Source organism: Manihot esculenta, chromosome 12 (assembly GCF_001659605.2).
Source record: "Manihot esculenta cultivar AM560-2 chromosome 12, M.esculenta_v8, whole genome shotgun sequence".
NCBI lineage: Eukaryota > Viridiplantae > Streptophyta > Magnoliopsida > Malpighiales > Euphorbiaceae > Manihot > Manihot esculenta.
The window spans coordinates 617,737-637,294 of record NC_035172.2 but is presented as its reverse complement, the minus strand read 5'-3'; the positions used below and the strand labels follow the sequence as shown (position 1 = coordinate 637,294).

Below are 19,558 nucleotides of genomic sequence, written 5' to 3'. Positions count from 1 at the left end.
ATATAAATTTATTTTAAACAAGTAGGAAGTTTAGCATATGATTATTAATTAGGAACTAATAACTCTCTATTTATCCAAAAACTGATTGGAAGAAAATCTGTTATTTCTGAAAAACCCTTTGCCATATCTGAAACTGAAACTTGTGAAAGTGACAGACAAGGGAGAGACCACACTTCTCTCTCTACAATTCTCTCTCTAAAAGTCATTATTAAGAGCGGTTTTTATGCAATTTTCTCATTCTCTTTTCTTTTGGTGGTTCCTATTATTTCTCCTATTCGATTTCTGCTACCCTTCCCATTTCTGGCTATATTATTCACTCCCTCGCCAAATTCTACTCTCTACCCTTTTTGTCTTTTGTCTTGGCCTCCCCGACCATTCAACCTCTCTCATTTGTTCTGATTTATTTTTCAATTCCATCATTTGGATTCTGTTTTTTGCTTCATTCTGCATCAATCCAGGCTTGATCTGGGTGAAAATTGCTGTCTTAGGTGCTCTAGTGAAGATTTGAAGCTCAATTTTTGTTGGAATTGGTGAAAGTTTTGGGATTTGAATTGAGGTTGGTGGCCAACATTGTTAAACAAATGCCTTTTGATTTCTCGTTTTGAAGGGGATTCTGTTGCATGTTTGAGATTTGGAGAAGTGTATTTTTATGTAATAGATCTGGTTTTTATGATAGATATGCCTTTTTAACTTTTATTATGAATTTGTGAATAAAAAATTGAAAAGAGGGAGTGAAGATTCTTATCCATTTTCTCTGCTTGAACACCTAAAAGGGTCATCAAAAAGTGTCTTTTTCTTCTGTAGTAATTAAAAAGCTTTGGCGAATTCATTTCCGTTTCTTGCTTCTTGGTGAATTGCGTGATTCAAGCGTTTCGAGGTGGCTTTTTAAGGCAAATCTAAGCTACAGTTTGATTTACAGGCCGTGAGTTCCAAAGGGTATGTTGCAATTTGCTCATAGATTGTTGTTTAAGAGCTTGATGCCTGATTGACGAACAAGTCCAATAGCTAGGCTTTCAATTCCAAAAGAGTTTTGCTGGATTCGCTCTCTGATTCCTAACCAGAGCTTGAGGGTGAATCAGTTGGTTTAATAGGCTGTATATTCGAAAGATTTGTATTTATTTTCTGACAGATTGTTGTTTGATCAATATAAGGTTGAATTTGGTTGATTGATCACATCATTGGGTTGTGACTTCAGAAGGACTTTTTAGTTCTTCACCAATCAGTACTTACGGATCCGTCTTCTAGAAATAGTGGGTGCTATTGTCCGGCTGGTCTGGAGTGCATATTCGATATTATCAGGGCCCTCAGGATGGGGTCCTGCTTGTCTGCAGAAAGCAGGAGCCCTCGCCCTGGTTCGCCTTCCTCTCCTGCTTTTGGGATCAAGAAGAGGAAGAACTCGAAGAAGCGACCAGGCTCACGGAATTCTTCTTTTGATTACAGGAGGGAAGAGCCACTTCATAGGATTCCAGGGAGGTTATTCTTGAATGGGTCGAGCGATATTGCTTCACTGTTTACCCAACAAGGCAAGAAAGGGACCAATCAGGATGCCATGATTGTTTGGGAGGTTAGCTTTTCCTTTACATATTTTGGTTCATTTTCGTAGGATTATATTATCATTCACATGGTCCAATTAGAAGTTAAATGGATTTTTTATTATATATATATTGTGTATTTTCATGGTTGGCTTTGCAAACTAGAATATTTCGTTTCTTGATAACTGTGTGCTCTTGATCAGCGGCTAGTGTAGACTGTATATCAGGGGAATTTTCCGTTTGCTCCCTTTCTTTCAGCATCAGGATTTTGCTTCACCAAAATTTGGTTCTGTGGTGACTTTTTGATCCCTCTTTCTTTCTGGATTGAGTTATTTTTAAGAAAATATGCTAGGGAAAGATTATATTCATCATACAATGAAAAGCTTAGTTCACCTTTTTATGTATCAAGTCCCTGACATGCATGTCAAAATCTAGTATCCAAATGATTTGTTACTTATTTGTTTTACAGGTTTTCTCTCTGTTATTCTTCTATCTAATCCTGTAATGTCTTTGTGGTTTCTTTTTGCAAACTAATCAATGAACTGATTTTTGTTTTCTTGCTGTAAGTGCATTTAATTGGTTTCATTTCTCATGGTGCATGGATGAATATCCTCTGGCCAGATAGTCAGTACTAATTGTGTCAAAGACACTGAGTTTCTGACATTAATCTTGAAATTTTGGCTCTGTCAGAATTATATTTTGTACATCAAAATGCAATTTTGACTTTTAATTGGTGAATTGGAAGCAAATGGTGAGATTGAACTAAAAGTTTCTTCATTCTTCATCTATGATGGGATTGTTCTTTTGGCAGACTTTCACAAATTTATGCTTTATGCATTCATCTTTTTCATGCTTCCAAAACTGGATGATTATACAAGCTATTTATATTCTTCTCTGTATTTTAACCTTATGTATCATAGTGTGCTTGCATTTGAAAAGTTGAAAAATATTTTTCTTACCATGTTGAAAGTGTTGGATTTCCAGAATTTTGGATCAAGAAAGGATACAGTGTTTTGTGGAGTGTTTGATGGCCATGGTCCCTATGGTCATATGGTTGCTAAAAGAGTGAGGGATCACCTGCCCTTGAAACTGAATACTCATTGGGAAGTGAATATAGCCAGTGAGGATGTTCTCAAAGAGATTAGCCTTAATACTGCTGGGAGCATGAACTCTGAAGACACTGCTTTCCTTTCTGCTGATGAAGCATCTAGAGCTTCTGTTGAACTTGAGGACACTGAAAAGCAACCAGAATTTTTTCAGACACTGAAAGAGTCATTTCTCAAGGCTTTCAAAGTTATGGACAGGGAACTCAGAGTGCACGCAAATATTGATTGCTTTTGCAGTGGGACTACAGCAGTTACATTGATCAAGCAGGTCCATATCACATTATCTAACATGTTGGTATGATTCCAAAATTTGATATATCCTTCTTAATAATGATTTTCTTGGCTGTTTGTGTAGGGTCAGTATCTTGTTGTTGGTAATGTTGGGGACTCCAGGGCTGTACTGGGTACAAGGGACAAGGATGACTCTCTTGTTGCTGTTCAGTTGACAGTTGATCTCAAACCAAACCTTCCAGGTAGCTCCCTTCCCTTGCTTTCTTCCATAAGAACAAGTTCTTACCCGCAACTCTTTTTATATTGAATGTGATTATTAGTGTGCCACACAAAAATAGTGTATTTGCTAGGCAAGGGAAAACACATTAACCATTATGTACAAGGGACAAGAATAGTAGTTGCTTTCGATATGCAACTAATGCACATGCTAGTATTAACTCTTTTCACGACTAAAACCCCATGTTTTCTTTGCTAAGACATTACTTTTTCAGATATTAAATGTACAATTTCCTCTTAAAAGCTTTCTGCTTTTTTCCCTGGGCTTCTAAATCTGTGTCACATGTTCTGCTGGAGTCCTAATCATAATGGAATAGGAGGTTGCGATACTAACTGAGGGTCTTAAGAAAGAGACCTAACAGTCAGACCAACTCGGTCATTTCTGAATTCTGATAAAATCACCTTGTGAAGACATCAGATGAGTAGTCAGAAACCTATCCAGGAATTTTTTATTCTAATTTATCATATTTGTATGTTTTCTGTCTGTATTGTCCATTGATTGGCCAAATGATAGGTATTGTCCATTGATTGGCCAAATGATAGATTTTATTCTCTGTTCTATTTAGTTTCTTCTTCCACAACTGTTAACATTGGTGTCTATTAATATTGGGAATTGCAATGCAATATAACTAGAATATCTAGGCAAGTGGTACCGTACAAAATGTATAAGTATCCTAAGTTGTAACTGCACTTCCATACTCCCATATTCTGAGGGCAACTGATATTTCTTGAATGGCTTGGATTATTGCTTTGTGTATTTGCCACTTGATAAAAGCTTCAATGTACTTCAGCATTTTATGATTAGTTGAGAGAAAGTGCAAACCAAGTGATAGCAGAGGATGCTAAGTTACATGTGGTTTAAAATGTTTATCTGCAAGGAGAAAACCAAGTGAGCATAACTCTAACCTCGGATACACATGCGTAGAAAACCATGACAGCAGACGAGATCAATTATAATAGTGATTCTAACTGTAGGTTAAAGGATGGGTGGGAACCTACGGAAGTGCGTGAGTTCAGGCACATTGAATGGTGAGGGAGTTAATTTTGACAATGGTTGGCAGGAGACTTAATGAGGTCAGCAGTTGGTGAAATGGAGAACATTTTTCTGTGATTAAAGACATGAATAATTAGGCCCTGCTAGGTGAATGGTTCTTGTTTACCAGGACACAGAATAAGGAGAGGGAAAATGGACTGTAATGTGAATTCTTGCTAGATTTTGTGGTCCACTTTTTAGCTTATGCTAATGTGTCCCTTTCGCCTCTCTCTCTCACTATTGGTGCTTACAGAGGAAGCAGAAAGAATTCGGAGGTGTAAAGGGCGCGTTTTTGCTCTTCAGGATGAACCTGAGGTAGCTAGGGTCTGGCTACCAAACAATGACTCTCCTGGCCTTGCCATGGCTCGAGCTTTTGGAGATTTTTGCCTGAAGGATTTTGGCCTTATTTCTGTGCCTGATGTATCATTCCGGCATCTGACTGATAAGGATGAGTTCATAGTTTTGGCCACTGATGGGGTAAGGATTTGTTCTACTATAGCATGTAATCCATTTTCTTATTGTTGAATGAATTTAACCTTCTGCATTTTTCATTTTATTGGGATGTAATCGTATATTGATTTTATGCAGATTTGGGATGTTCTCTCAAACAAAGAAGTGGTAGACATTGTGGCATCAGCCCCAGCTCGTTCTTCTGCAGCGAGAGCCTTGGTTGAATCAGCAGTTCGAGCTTGGAGATACAAGTACCCAACCTCCAAAGTTGATGATTGTGCTGTAGTTTGCCTGTTCCTCGACACGAGCAATTTATCCACCGCATCAAATGCTAATGCAAAAGAGCAGCAGCCTACTCCAGTAGAGCAAACTGACAATGACTGTCAGAAAGATGAGGATCCCTCTGGTCCAACTGGATTGGGCCGCTCAAGTACTGTGCGGAATGGAAAAGATGTACTCTTAGATGGAAGTGCAGAAGAGGATTCATCAAAGCAAGAAGAGATGCTGTTGGAATCTGGGATAGAGTGGTCTGCACTTGAAGGAGTTTCACGCGTGAACACCCTGTTAACTTTGCCAAGGTTTGTGCCTGGAAAGGAGGATAAGAAGGCTAAGGCTGCCAGAGAGATGAAGGCTCGGAAATGACGAAAGAAAGGTTTTGTTAGTCCTGGATTTTATTAATTAATTTATATTCTTTCTCTTTTTTCTTTTGTTTCCTTATTTCTGTATGGTTAATTTTTCAACAGAAGGGGGGAAAATTTGTAGGGCCATTAAATGATAAAATTGGACAGGAGAGGTTGGCCCAGCTATATTAGTGTGCCTGGGAAATTCATCCTTTCTTTCTCTCTCTCTCTCTCTAGTGTGGGTGGAATTGGAATTGGAATTGGAATTTTTGTAAATCCAACTCTCCTCCGTCTATATTCTATTTTGGGTGTGATGTGTTGGTATGTTGATAATAATTTTGTGACAATGAAGCATCCTAAAAGTTTCAACTGTTGTGATTTTTCTTTGATCTTGTCATGTTCAGATGTGAGCATTTTTGTTCTTTCAATATTGTTGTTCTATCAAACCCCAAGTGGCCAACTTGAGGTAGTAGAAATTGATTGATAGACTGAATCTTAACCAATTAGCCCCACAAGTTAAAATTAATAAATTTTAATTTTTTGCATTTAAATAAAATGGTGAATAATTAATTTATTTCATTTACATCTATATATGAATGATTGGTTAACGATTTTATCTTTCTTGAAATTTAACTATTCTGGCTTGGTTGTTCCAGTGGGGCATTCATTATTCTATCACATCACACTTGACCATGGAAACAAACATTAGGCCACGATTTGACCAACCAATGAAATAATTATGTGGACGGTTGGTCGGTTTCGCCGGCTAAATGAAAAAAAAAAAAAAAACACACTTAATCCTTGTTTTCTACCCACAAAACAAAAGTAGCCATCCTTCAATTGTACAACTACATTTCAGAATTTCTAATAATAATAATAATAATAATAAACACTTTACTACCTTTTAAAATATATTAATTACTTTATATTCCTATAAAACAAATATATTAGTGGTCTACTATGTTCACAGCAAATTTAATTTAATTAAATGGGAAAGTTCATATCTCTCTATTTAATCATGCATTATTTACACTTAAAAGAAAACCAAAACATATATATATTTAATAACTTCAAATTCAATATAATTATAATAAATCAATTCTAATTGAACTAAAATTAAATTATTTTAATAAAAAATATCATTGTAATTTATTTAATTAGATTAATAAAAAAGAAGGGCAAAGCATATGAGACTTGCCTTATTAGAAAAAGTTCCTTTACAATTTTTAGCTTGTGTAAATCAATGGAACTTAATTTCTTTAATTATACAACAGAAGAACATGAAAAGTAATTATATAGGATTATATTGGCTTCCCATCTAACCAACGGCTATAAAAATCCAAAGACTCTTGAGGCTTGTACTCTGGAACTGTATGCCCTGCACCCTGAACCATGCATTGCATTGCATATATCATTATAACCACAGCTTTTCAAGAATAAGACTATATCCAACTTAATTATCATATTTATCTTACCTTGATCGTCAGAAATATCAGATTTTTCTCATATCCTTGCAGGTACCTGAACCAAATATAATTAATTCACACTTGAATTTTAAATTTAAATCATCATCACTGCATATTCATATATTGAAACTTACCCAGCAACTTGATCATTGGAAATCCAAGGCCTCCATTCATCAACTATCTTATATCCAAGTGATCTAGTCCATGCTTGAGTCCCAGTGAATGGCACACACATATCATGGTCTCCACTGCAAAAAATAAAAAATAAAAATATTTCTTTAATAACAAGAAATTAAAACAAGTCTCTAAGAAATCAAATTAAATACCTATAGATAAGTGCTCGATATCCTTGGGATGTTAAGTTCTTGTGGTAAGGGATCATACTTCCAACAAAGGATTCATAGTCTATTCTATCAGAACATAGCTCCCAAGGTCCAGCAATTGATTTCTATCATTGATGAACATGTTTAATTAATTGTAAATTAAAATTTTCAAAAAATAAAAATACAAGTAAATTTGAAGTCATTTACTGGCTGGGCATGAATTGCTTTTCTAACTGATTCATCGTTTAGCCATGCAGTTGCAACTTCATCACTCTGAAATAAATTAAACTCGCAAATTATTATATACATTCAGTTCATCTCGATCCACATAAATTTATATGTTGAGTTTACGGTGAATGAGTTTTAGATGCATGTAAAAATACTCACAAAGCAAGGGACACTGCCTTGTTCAGCTAGTTTAGGCCAGAGTGGGAGGTGACCTTTTCTTTGAAGAGCCCAAAGCGGCCAAGCACGGCCGAACATTCTCTTTCTCACCTTGAGAGGCCTGTTTGTGACCCCTAGTTGTTGGAAGCTAAGTGGCAAAGTTGAGTTTCCTTTAGCTTTTTGTTGAGATTCAGGGTCATGGAAGCATGGCTCAAGGATGTCATAAATGTTCAAGCCCGAAAGAGACTAACCATCACCATTCAACAAGAATAATAATCAATAATTTAAAACTGCAAAATCTCGAGTTTCAGTTTTCACTAAAAATGAGTTATTAATTATCTCACCCTGTCTAATTTGCCAAGGCTTGTGTCGCAATTAGCAGTAGGATTGTAATAGTTTCCTTTGCAGGTACTTTGAATTTCCTGAAAGAGTTGATATATAGTGAGCAAAATCCGGATGATTATGTGAAATTAGAACTTAAAACTTTGCATTTGGAATAAAAAATTTTATAAGAATTTAAATCAATTGCAATTCTCCTCATTGAAATAAAAGAACTCTTTTTTTTTTTTCAACATGTATAAAAATGAAAACATGGTATGATTTTATAAAGGGTAAACTGCAATTTAGTCCCTCTAGTTTAGTGAAATACAACTTTTCGTCCCTCTGTTTTAAAAAACCTTCAATTTAGTCACTGTGATTTTTAAAAATTATACCATTGGTCCCTCCTATTAGATTTTCAGTTAAATCACCGTTAATTTTAATTAAAAGACTAAAATACCCATAACAGCTTCTTCACTCCTGACCTCACCTGCTTCCTCCCAAATGGCCACTTCGGCATTCAGGTCCACCACCAAGCGAACCCCATTGCAAAATCCTCTGCTTCGTCCACTGATGACTCCTCTTCTTCCAATCGATTATTTTCTGCTTGTGTTTTTAATTCTCCACGTGTCAATATCCGGTGTACTTTAGGGTATTGCAGAAGAGCTATGTCGTGGAGGAGAGAGACGAGGAAATTGAGGATAAGGAAGGTCCACAAGCAGAGCCTGAAGAGGAAGAAGAGGAGGATGAGATAATCGAATCGGATATAGAGATTGAGGGCGAGACTGTCGAGCCTGATAATGATCCCCTCAGAAGGTCTTGTTTGGGAATTTACATCGTTTATGCGTTTAATTTTGCTTGGTTCGTGGAATTTTATAATTATTTGCGTTTTCATATGGCATTGGCTGTTTGCATATGGGTGATCCGTCAATGGAAGTCACAGAGGAGAACCGCGAGGCCTCACAGGAGGCAAAGTTCAAAGCCATGGGGGCCATATCTGAAGGTATTAGAATGAATGTGCGAGTAGATGGTGTTATATGGCTTGATATGAAGAAACCCAATGCTGTCATCAGGGATGCCAATGCTGCTCTTGAGGTTGTTGCTTTCATTAGGTTATTTGTACAGCTGCTTGCATGAAATCAAACACAGAAGAAGAAGAAGGAGGAGGAGGAAGAGGAGGAGATCGGAAAGAAGAAGAAGAAGAAGAAGAAGAAGAAGAAGAAGAAGAAGAAGAAGAAGAAGAAGAAGAGGAAGAAGAAGAAGAAGAAGAAGAAGAAGAAGAAGAAGAAGAAGGAGATCGGAGAAGAAGAAGAAGAAGAAGAAGAAGAAGAAGAAGAAGAAGAAGAAGAAGAAGAAGAAGAAGAAGAAGAAGAAGAAGAGAGAATGGATATTTTAGTCTTTTTAACTAAAACTAACGGTGATTTAACTGAAAATCTAACGGGAGAGACTAATGGCATGGTTTTTAAAAATCACAGTGACTAAATTGAAGGTTTTTTAAAACAGAAGGACGAAATGTTACATTTCACTAAACCAGAGGGATTAAATTGCAGTTTATCCTTTTATAAATTTAAATTTAGGGAAAAAGAGCAAAGAGAGCTGAGGTCTCCCACCTCAAAAATGTCCTCGGAGATGAGACCCATCCCATGAGCAAAAGGGATGAGAGCATTGATCCCATCAAATTTACTATGTGATGCTCCATTTCCCACCAAGTAACCCTGCATATAAATTTACTATATCTGTTACTACAAAAAGGAAATTTTACTTTCTATGAAAATTATATATTTATTTTTTAATTTTAGAAATTAAATTTAAAAAAAAAAGTGAGACTTGGTAATTGCTTTGAATCTAAGTGACAGTTACCTTGAAATTGAAAATGGGTTTTTGACCAGCTTTAATTCCTGCAAGAAATTGGTAAATAACACACAAAATTTACATATTCATTGATAATATTTTTAATTAAAAAACACATCTATAGTTAAATATTACCTTTCACTACCTCAGATGCAAGAGTAGGCACGTAAATTCCAGCATAAGACTCTCCAGAAATATAAAATGGATTCTTGACAAATTCTGGATATAGTTCAAACCACTGCATTGCAAAAATAAATATTCATAATAAAATGTTGATTTGCTTTTGTTTGTTTTTTAAAGGAAAATTAAAAAGTTACCTTAAGGAGGAAAGTATGGGTATCAACTGCAGTTTGCTGGTCACCTGTTATGTATTTGGTAGTGTTTATAGAGTAAGAGAGGCCAACCCCACATGGAGAATCCAAATATATGATATTTGAAACCTACCCAAAATTATTAAAATTAATAAACTCATAATTAATTATAATTAGGTATATATATATATATGACAAATTATAATATATGAATTAATTGAAATGACCTTGGACCAGCTATGTGGATTAAGATGCAATTTTGGTTGGCTTCCTTTAGGCTTCCCTTCCTCAAAGTTGAAAGGTCCTGCATTGATTTGAATTTTATTTTATTTTATAAAAATTAATTATATATGAAGGAGTGGATGTTAGCCACATGCCTAGTATATATACTTGATGTTGAGATGATGATAATAATAAAGATTAATAAAAGCCAAATGTCTCTGTCTTTGAAACCTGTGGTTCAGGTGTTTTCCTATATCCTCAACTTGCTAATAATTCTATAGACTTTTAGATAATCCCTACTAAAATTATATTGTGGAGATTTAAAGAAAATTTCAGTCAATACACTGCTATGCTAGTGAAACATTGCTTTGTTTGGAAAAATACTGATAGATATTAACAATTGTATTATAAAACTTTTCATAGAATCAAAACCAGAGAATAAAAGAAAAGAGAGAAGCGTAAATACCATGTTCATAGACGAAGCCATCGAAGCTAGAGCAGCCAGGTCCACCATTAAGCCACAAGACAACAGGATCTTTCAATGGATTTCTTTCAGAAACAATGAAGTAGTAGAAGAGATTCTTCTGGTCGAAGCTCACATAGCTGCATATATACATACATATCAAAAACCCTAAAATATATCAAAGAAGCTAGCTAGCTAACTAGGGAATAACGAGATGACTTGCCCTGAGTAGTGTTTTGATGGGAAATTTCCATTGAAACCAGGTAAGCTGGTGATGAGGGAAGCTTTAGGAGCAGCTTCAGTGAATGCCAATATCAAAATCATACAAAAAGCAATTGCCAACTTCAACTTATCCATGGCCCTCATCACTCCACTGCTCATCCTTTCTTTATAAAAGCCTCCTATAGCTATATAACACGTAAAAGGGTTTCTATGAGGGGAGAGAGAGAGAGAGAAATGGTAATGAGTTCAATGTGGGTGACCATAAGGAGCTTATAAAACATCAAAATAACAGTAATAATTTTTAAATATTATCGGATAATGTTGACGTGAAAATTATATTATGAAATATTATTTTATTATAAATTAAATTATATATTTTCAAGATAAAAAAATACATAAAACTGCATAATATTTTTTTTTCTATTGTCCGTGGGATTAAAGCAAAGAAATAAAGCTAAAGAGGGGTTCTTTATGGTCAATGAAAGAGAAAGGAAGAAGAAGAAGTGGGCAAATAAAGACAAAAGCAGGAAAAAAAAAAAAAGTATAAGAAGAGAAAGGAAGGCCTTGAATTCCATGGTTACTTGGAGTTTAGTTAGTGGAATTTGTCCAATCATCACTGCATTATTGCAAGAAAAGGATGATGAGGATGATGATTTTGGAGTATATTGGATCCTGCAGAGAGAATTTGGTATCTTCACATATGCTCCATTGATATCCCTCCAAAAGAGAAATCTCCAAAGCTAGTTAAAAATGACATGTCGTTTAGCTGATATTGCTATGGAGGTAGGGGTTACCGATGTATGAACAGACAAAGGGGCACTTTGCTACAAATGGGTGGTGGCAGCCAAACCAAAGGCAATCACAAAACTAAATGATTGGCTCTCACTTTCCATGAAAACCAACATTATTTATCAACTCCTTTTTCCACTCTATTCTTTGTTGTTGTGATTTTTTTTTTTCATTTTTAAAATTACATACTCAAACGAAATAAATAAATTTTGAGAAATAAATACATAACTTATAAAAAAGATTATAATTTTAATTAGAAAGATCAGAATTAAAATTTTTTCTAATATTACTTATCAAGGTTATTAATATGGTTACATTCAACTTATTTATATATAAATAAATCGATATTTTGGGATCAAATGTGTGAAATATGAGCAATAATTTGAGATCAAACGTGTGAAATAAAAAAATCAAAGTACTTATTTTTCTTCAAAAGAATTTCCTTTTTAGAAATACCTTTTGAAAAGAAAGAAGGGTCATATTCATCAATTTAATTAAATAATAATCACTTTTAATATTAAATTTTGTCTTTTTGAAATATTTTATTCAAGAAAAATACAACTAACCCACCTATTTGAATTTTTTTTTTAATATTTTCAGTCAGAGATATTTCATATCAGCTTTTTACATGTCGAAATTATATTTTCTTTTCTCCTAGAATCTTCCATATGGTTTTAATACATTTAAGATAAATAATGTTAAAAAACTTTTCAATAAACTAAATTAAACTTTAATAGAGAATAATCCCTTCTGTTTGACGAGCCAATCTCCTCCACGAAGTGATCAATTTGCAGTAACAAAAAAACCAAGTTCAAAACAGTTTAATTTCTTTTACATGATGTTCTTTTTTTTTTAAAAAAAAATATACATATATATATACAATAAAAAAATTTTCATAAAAGAAGAAAAATAATAAAATTGGAATGCACCTAATCTGATTCCAAAAGCAAACAAATTAAGTTGAATTCAATCCTAAAACAACAATTTAGTAGTCAAAGAAGAAAAAGGTTTACTTTTCCTTGAAAATAAGGACAAAAGAAAAAAAAAACTTAAATTTTTATTAATGTAAATACTAAACATCGAAATAAATAGTTGAATATTTTTTTTTCTTAAATAAAATTTAAGGTTTGATTTTTATAGATAAAATAAATACTTATACTTTATTTCTTAATGAATTTACTTAGTACAAATAGAATTTAATCTTATTCTTAAAAGTTAAAAAGCAAAAAGAAAATGGCACAACCAATGCCAGCTTATAAGATGGGGGAGTTTGAAGGAAAAGGCCGCAGTGGTTGGACCATCTTCCTCCATGGTGCAGCACCAGGGCCAAGCCCTGGACCACTGTTCCACCAACCACTGAGTTATGGTTCTCTAACACATCTGACAACACAAGCATTTTGTAGCCTTTACAAGCTTTTATGTGGGAATCTTTTGGGTCTTGGGATTTTGGCTTACTGGTAAACCATATTGGACCATTCCTCCACTGCTAGCTTTCATTTGACTAAAACATCACTAAAAATAAACTGCCGTTTAGCTTTCATTTGTCGTTTTTGTTGTTTGATTCACAAATTGGTTGAATATTTCAAAATTCAACTTTCAATGATTGAACTAATGAGTTTTTTTATTTTAACTTTAATTGAAAATTGAATTTAAAATTTTATATAATTATATTCTTAAAATTGACTCACTTTACTTTATAATTATTACTTTAATTATGTAGTCAATTAATTGAGCAGAAAAGAAAGAGAAGAGAGAGAAAGCGAGGGTTGCGATCATTGTTGTTGGGGCTTTGCTGCCTTCAGTGAGTCCCGATCGTCCTTGTATCTTTTGTGCATAGTTTCTTTCTGTTTTGTTTGTCTATGAGAGGTGGATGCAAATTTAAAGAGTTTTGGGGTAATTAATGTAGTGTTTTGTTGATTTTACTGTTTTGATCAGCATTTATTTGGGTTTTATATTCTAGCTCAACAATATTCGTCTTTTGTCAGAGGTTTTATGTTTTAATCCAACAATATTCATCTTCTATCAGAGGGGTGTGGTCGGTGACATTTCAACACTGAAATTCAGAATAGCTCCTTCAGGTGGCTGCATGATTATAATAGATTAAAAACTTCATGGGCATACTTTTCTCTTTATTTAAAAGTCGGCATTGAGTCTCTGTGGCCTCTGATTGTCTATGGGTTGGTGGTCTTAGAGCAACACAATTGTTTCTAAATTTATCGTGTGGCTAAAATCTTGTTATCCCAATGTTTTGCTTGACATACATGGTCACTTGGATTGGAAATTATATGCCATGCATGATCACCTGGGTTGGAAATCTAGACATATGAATTGTTGCAGGGGGTTTAATCTCAGCGACGTTGGGAGCCTGGTGGAGCGTGTTGGTGGTGCGGAGTTGTGAGACAATGCAAGGTTGCGAGATGTCTAGGTGCCTTCTAGATCCGATGCTGCAAGGGTTCGTTCTGACTGGAATGGATTTCAGTTAGTTTTTCTGGATTGGGCGGCTATCTCATTTTGCTTTGGGCTAGATTTTGATGCTTAGTTTTCTTTGAGTTCTCTTTATACAGTAACCCGTTGGCTTTTCTAATGCAATGAATAGATGCATGTTGAAAAAAAAAATTGGGCATAAAATAAAAGTAAACAATCAAAGGGAAGAACATAGCTTCCACAAATATTTCAAAAGTCGAAATTTGTACGAGTTAAAATGAATTTATTGGAAAAGTTCGTGAACTTCATATTATTAGATGCTAATGCGATTAAAAGCCAGTTTCTTGAAGACAATTATATTGGCTTTCCATCCAACCAACAGCTATAGAAGTTCAATGATTCTCTTGGCTTGTATTCTTGAATTGTATCCCTGCACCGTAGCCTAATTGTTAAATTAAAGCCCCACTTGTTTATAATATTTATTTTCATTATTGCCACAAATATAATTATTAAGTAAAAAAGAATTGCAAATACCTTTATGGTTAGAAAGGTGAAGTTGTCATCATATCCTTGCAAGTATCTGCAAGACAAATAAAGAAAAAAGGTTAAGCATTGTAGAAGGGGAACAATTAGTTTTAGCTCTAAGATCGTTTTTAGGACTGCGAGCTCTCAAATTAAGGCTGTAGAAGCAGTTTATATGAATAAAAGACTGTACTGGAAGATGGTGAGTTTACCTAGCAACTTGATCATTAGAAATCCATGACCTCCATTCATCAACAATCTTATATCCAAGGGACCTAGTCCACGCTTGAGTTCCGGTGAAAGGCACACATATCATGGTCTCCACTGCAGGTAACCAAGTGTTAAAAGTTTTCATATTGCAGCAGAGAATCACAGCTGATTGAAATTAAACACAATATTTGAAGAACTTAATTAATTAAATTATATAAATATACCTATATGTAAGTGCTCAATATCCTTAGGTGGTAAGGTCCTTGTGATACGGAAACGTACTTCCAGAGCTAAAACTTGCATAAATTATTCTACTCGAGCATAACTCCCAAGAACCAGCAATGATATCTAACACCATAAAATAAAATAAAACAAATAATAATAAAATTTAAATGGAAAAAAAACTTACACGGAAAAAACTTCCTTGCACTTGATAAATCATAAACCCAGAAAAGAATTTCCCTTTCTACTCATCATATTTACAGATACAGCATGAATTGCATTCATAAAATTCAATAATAAACATATAAATTATATAAAAGCTTTTTCCATTGAAATGTAAAATGAAGTTTTAATTTATAGTAATCTTCATTAGAAGATGCATACGGGTAGGAGAACTTACAAAGCACATGACACTGTCTTGCTGAGCAAGCTCAGGCCACAAGGTGCCAGGTTTGAGCTGGGCACGGCCAAATTGCTGGAAACTCACTGGCAAACTTGTGTTTCCTTTTCCATCTTTTTGTGCATTTGGGTCGTGATAGCAAGGCTCTAGGATGTCATAAATGTTTAGGCCCTCAATTGCCTAATTCATCCAATCAATATCACCATAACTAAATATTTTTTTCTTATAAAATGAATCATGTAACTATTATCTGTTCAAACCGAGAGTAACTATTATCTGTTCAAAGAGTTGGCAACTGAACATTAGCTCAACATTCATGCAAATCAGATAGAAAAGTTTTAATAATCTGACATTCAGCCTTTATGCAGCCTAAAAAAGGAAACAAGACTCATCTCAGTTCAGAAGACCAGGATTCATACCAACAAACTGCAGATTTTGTTCTGAGAAGTAAAAATAATCAATGTACATATGGTGCTCAGCTTCTGCATCCCTAACACATAGTTTCTCAAACCGTAAATACATTCAATCTGAGCAAGGACCAACAATAAACTGGTCTAAATGCTCCTTCCATTTTGAAGAACCCTAGAAATGCTCTGGCTTCCTTGACCCAATCTTCAATTGTATTCACATATCAATTTCAAAGGTAAAGAATCTAAATAAAAAGTGGAAACGTAGTTAAGTCAGATTTCTGATTTGTGCTCTCCCCTAGCTCTTTCAAAGTCAAGACATGTGAGTTGTTTGTTGCTGTTTGAAAGTAAATCATTAACACAACAAAAATTACACAAGCAATATTCTAAGTACAGTAAACTCTTCCTCAATCATATTGATTAGAAGATAAAAATATCAAGAAGTCAAAATGTTTTCAGTTTTTAAGAAATTATATTCCAGCCCAGACAGGATAAATATTTTTACTATTTTAAAAAAAATCCATGTACCTGATCTCAACTAGTTCCACATTAAGGTTTAGTTGTCGCTGCAAACTCCAGAACAGATAACAATCTAGAAAAACTAACCTAGACAGTTGATGAAATAATATAGCTATTTATAAGGAAAACCATTCAAAATGAAGTAATTACCATAATATTTTTCAAAACTATGGAAAAGAATAAATATCAGAATTAAATGAGATCAAAAAACTTCTTAGTATGTCAATTTCTCTGAAGCCTATGGTAAGTTTGGTCATAACAGGGCCTACAATAGCACATAGATGATCCAGAAACACTTGAATTCAGAGGCTCTCTTGCTGAAGCTAGATACCCTTGAATGGTCATGATATAACAACCAAAATTTGGTAAATACACACCCTCTTCCATTTTGTTGCACACTCACTTCAAATAGCAATTCCAATAATGAAAAACATAAACTTTCAAGTTGAGCATGACACAGAAATAAGAAAAGAAATTCCTGTTCTTGTCTTTTCGATATTTTTCAAACTTGAAGATAAAGGATCTGACCCTTAAAAATTGAAGTAGAAGTACAGATTGTTAAACAAGAGAATGAATTTCAAAATGAGAGAAAATAGGCATATATAAAAGAACAACCACAATTTTCTCATTGTATATATAAAACTGGAATATGGAGGTATATATATATAAGTTATTGCAGACCAAAGTAGCATTGGAACAGATTCAGCAAAGTTAATCTGCTTGTACAGCCTAAAAACACGAGTTTAGTGCAAACCCTAAACAGTTTCTTGTAAAAAACAAAAACAACTAACTGCAGGATATGAAATAGATGAAATACCAATAACTCACAATATAACAAAGATGTCATGTATCTGTTGATCAAGTGTTGATTGTTAAAATTTCACTTAACATTCACAACTTTAGAAGCCTCCGAACGATTTCGTAGTTTGCTTAGAAAGCAATCATCATTGTGCAATAAATGAACAACCAATTCAGTGGTAGTGGCATCAGCAGAGAATCCCTTGTCAACCATTTCATTGATAAGTTCTGATGCTTTTGATAAGTCATCATGCCTGAGAAACCCTTGAATAATCACATTATAACAACAATCATTCGGTAAACACCCAATCTTTTCCATGTCACTAAACACCTTATATGATTCATCTATTAAACCTGCCTGGCAGAGTCCTTTCATAATTGCAGTATATATAGAAACATCAGGTTGTAAACCATTTTTAAAAAGACTAGAAAACAGTTCCTTGGCATCATTAATCTTCCCAGCTTTGCACATACCATTGATCAAAATGCAATAGACCACAAGATTAGGCTTTAACTGACTTTTCTCCATTTCTTTCAATAATGTGACTGCCTCATTGACATGCCCCTCTTTACACAAGCCATCAATCATAATAGAGAAGGTTACAATATTTGGCTGCTGACCATGAGAGCACATATTGTGAAAGAGCTCTTGTGCAATTTGTGGTCTCCCCACTTTAAATAGGCCCTTTATAAAAGTATTATAAGTAACAGTATCAGGAACTAAACCCTTATTATACATTTCATCAAAAAGTTCCTTTGCCTCATCTATCCTTTTGCACTCACAGTATCCATTAATCAAGATGTTGTAGCTAATATTGTTCGCTATTCCATCGATCACCATCAGATCAAATAGCTTTCTAGCCTTATCAATTTGGTTGCATAGACAATATCCATCCATCAGTGAATTGTAAGTAATAACGTTAGGCTCCACACCCCTTTGAATCATTATATTGATTATATCTTGAGCATTGGAAACCAGTCCTTTCTTACAGAGAGTGTCAATCAATATAGTGAAGGTAAAAACATTGGGGGATATGTTCCGCCCAACCATTTCTTTCAACAAGGTCAAAGCTTCCTTCAATTGGTCTGAAATGCAAAGACCATCAATTAAGGAACTGTAGGTGACCACATCAGGCTCTACACCTCTTTGCATCATTATCTTGAATGTATTTTGAGCCTCTGAAACCATTCCATCCTTGCAAAGAGCATCAATCAATACACTGAAGGTATAAACATTTGGTGATACGTTCTGCTCCACCATTTCATTCATCAAGGCCAAAGCTTGGTTCTTTTTGCCTAATTGGAAAAAGACAATGAATTAAACTAGTGTAAGTGACGACATCAGGTGAAATTCCCTTATTACTCATTTGAGAGAAGAGCTCTAATGCCTCAACAACTAGCTCATCCTTGCATAGGGCATCGATGATTGCATTGTATGTCACAACATTTGGCTCACAACCTCTATCAGCCATTCCCTTTAGCAGCCCAATAGCCACGTTTGTTTTCCCATATTTACACAGTCCCTTGACTATCACACTGTAAGTATAAACATCAGGTTGATAACCTCCAGCAACCATTTCATCGAAAAATTCCACTGCTTTATCGATTTTACCCTCCATACAAAGCCCATTGATTAAGGTATTTAATGTCACAATAGTGGGCTCTAATCCAACTTTGATCATCTTCCCCAATAGAGAAAAACCAAAATCCGGAAGGTGCAAGTGGCAGAAGCAATTAATTAAGATGCTAAGAGAGTAAATATCGTATGAGATACCTAGCAATTCAATTGTTTTGGACAAGGAAATGACGGTGTGATATTCTTTCATTTTCACAAGGGCAGATAAGAATCTACTAAATTGAGTCCTAGAAGGCAGAGGACGCATATGAATGACATGATTAAACGAAGCAAGGGCATCATCTAGGTGGGTAAAAGAAGCAGATTTGAAGTTATTTGTCAAGATGCGTGCATCTTGAAGTGTGGAAGTAGAAGAATAGAAAGAATTGGTGAATAAGAACAGTAATGGAGACTGAATGGTACCAAATGGACTTTGCAGCTGAAGATGGAAGCTGAAGCTCCTCTTCATCCTCCTACAACGCATCATTATCATCAATCTCTGCAGCTTTTTTAGGTTTGTTTGTTTGCATACAGAGGACGCACTCTAAAAGGCAGGCAAATCGTATGGAGCATCAAGCATGCGAGAGTGAAAGCGCTACTGTAGAGTGTAGAGAGTGTAAACGGGTCGAGACATTTTAGCTGGCTGATCCGATTTACAAATGTTATTTCTAATATATATACGGGCGTTTTGCATTTTCATGTTAAAAAAAAAAAAAATTTCCCAAATCTTGGTCCGAAAAAAGAAATTTTTCAAAATCAGAGTCAAAATTGACTTTACCACACGTTGAAAGTGCGTTAGAACTTACCGCATGCGATATATAAAAATAATTTTTATAAAAAATTA

General features: G+C 34.6%; 3 protein-coding genes and 1 pseudogene across 6 annotated transcripts; 1 reads left to right on the top strand and 3 right to left on the bottom strand.

The window, feature by feature from the left end:
• Positions 1 to 173: 173 nt before the first annotated feature.
• On the top strand, positions 174 to 5,637 carry LOC110628057 (probable protein phosphatase 2C 33). 4 transcript variants are annotated; one of them, XM_021774502.2, is made up of 7 exons: positions 174 to 556; positions 805 to 936; positions 1,152 to 1,564; positions 2,517 to 2,906; positions 2,994 to 3,111; positions 4,432 to 4,655; positions 4,767 to 5,637. In XM_021774502.2, the coding sequence occupies exons 3-7, from the start codon at positions 1,310 to 1,312 to the stop codon at positions 5,268 to 5,270; spliced, it is 1,491 nt and encodes a 496-aa protein (XP_021630194.1). In that variant the 5' UTR covers positions 174 to 556; positions 805 to 936; positions 1,152 to 1,309; the 3' UTR covers positions 5,271 to 5,637. The 4 variants fall into 4 exon arrangements, with proteins under 4 accessions (XP_021630194.1, XP_021630195.1, XP_021630193.1 ...); XM_021774503.2 differs by lacking the exon at positions 805 to 936; XM_021774501.2 differs by having other exon boundaries at positions 174 to 936.
• A 735-nt stretch (positions 5,638 to 6,372) lies between these two features.
• LOC110628056 (serine carboxypeptidase 1) lies at positions 6,373 to 11,065 on the bottom strand. Its single transcript, XM_021774499.2, has 14 exons — positions 10,810 to 11,065; positions 10,590 to 10,726; positions 10,129 to 10,205; positions 9,908 to 10,030; positions 9,726 to 9,828; positions 9,600 to 9,637; positions 9,350 to 9,454; positions 7,766 to 7,843; positions 7,425 to 7,667; positions 7,245 to 7,310; positions 7,041 to 7,162; positions 6,849 to 6,962; positions 6,724 to 6,769; positions 6,373 to 6,633 (listed from the first exon to the last, which is right to left on the bottom strand). The coding sequence occupies exons 1-14, from the start codon at positions 10,965 to 10,967 to the stop codon at positions 6,550 to 6,552; spliced, it is 1,494 nt and encodes a 497-aa protein (XP_021630191.1). The 5' UTR covers positions 10,968 to 11,065; the 3' UTR covers positions 6,373 to 6,549.
• Positions 11,066 to 13,322: 2,257 nt separating this feature from the next.
• Positions 13,323 to 16,761, bottom strand: LOC122721361 (serine carboxypeptidase-like 20). Its single transcript, XM_043948927.1, has 5 exons — positions 15,376 to 16,761; positions 14,978 to 15,101; positions 14,756 to 14,867; positions 14,556 to 14,601; positions 13,323 to 14,451 (listed from the first exon to the last, which is right to left on the bottom strand). The coding sequence occupies exons 2-5, from the start codon at positions 15,054 to 15,056 to the stop codon at positions 14,404 to 14,406; spliced, it is 285 nt and encodes a 94-aa protein (XP_043804862.1). The 5' UTR covers positions 15,057 to 15,101; positions 15,376 to 16,761; the 3' UTR covers positions 13,323 to 14,403.
• Positions 16,762 to 16,940: 179 nt separating this feature from the next.
• On the bottom strand, positions 16,941 to 19,347 carry LOC110628054 (annotated as a pseudogene).
• Between the last annotated feature and the right edge of the window lie 211 nt (positions 19,348 to 19,558).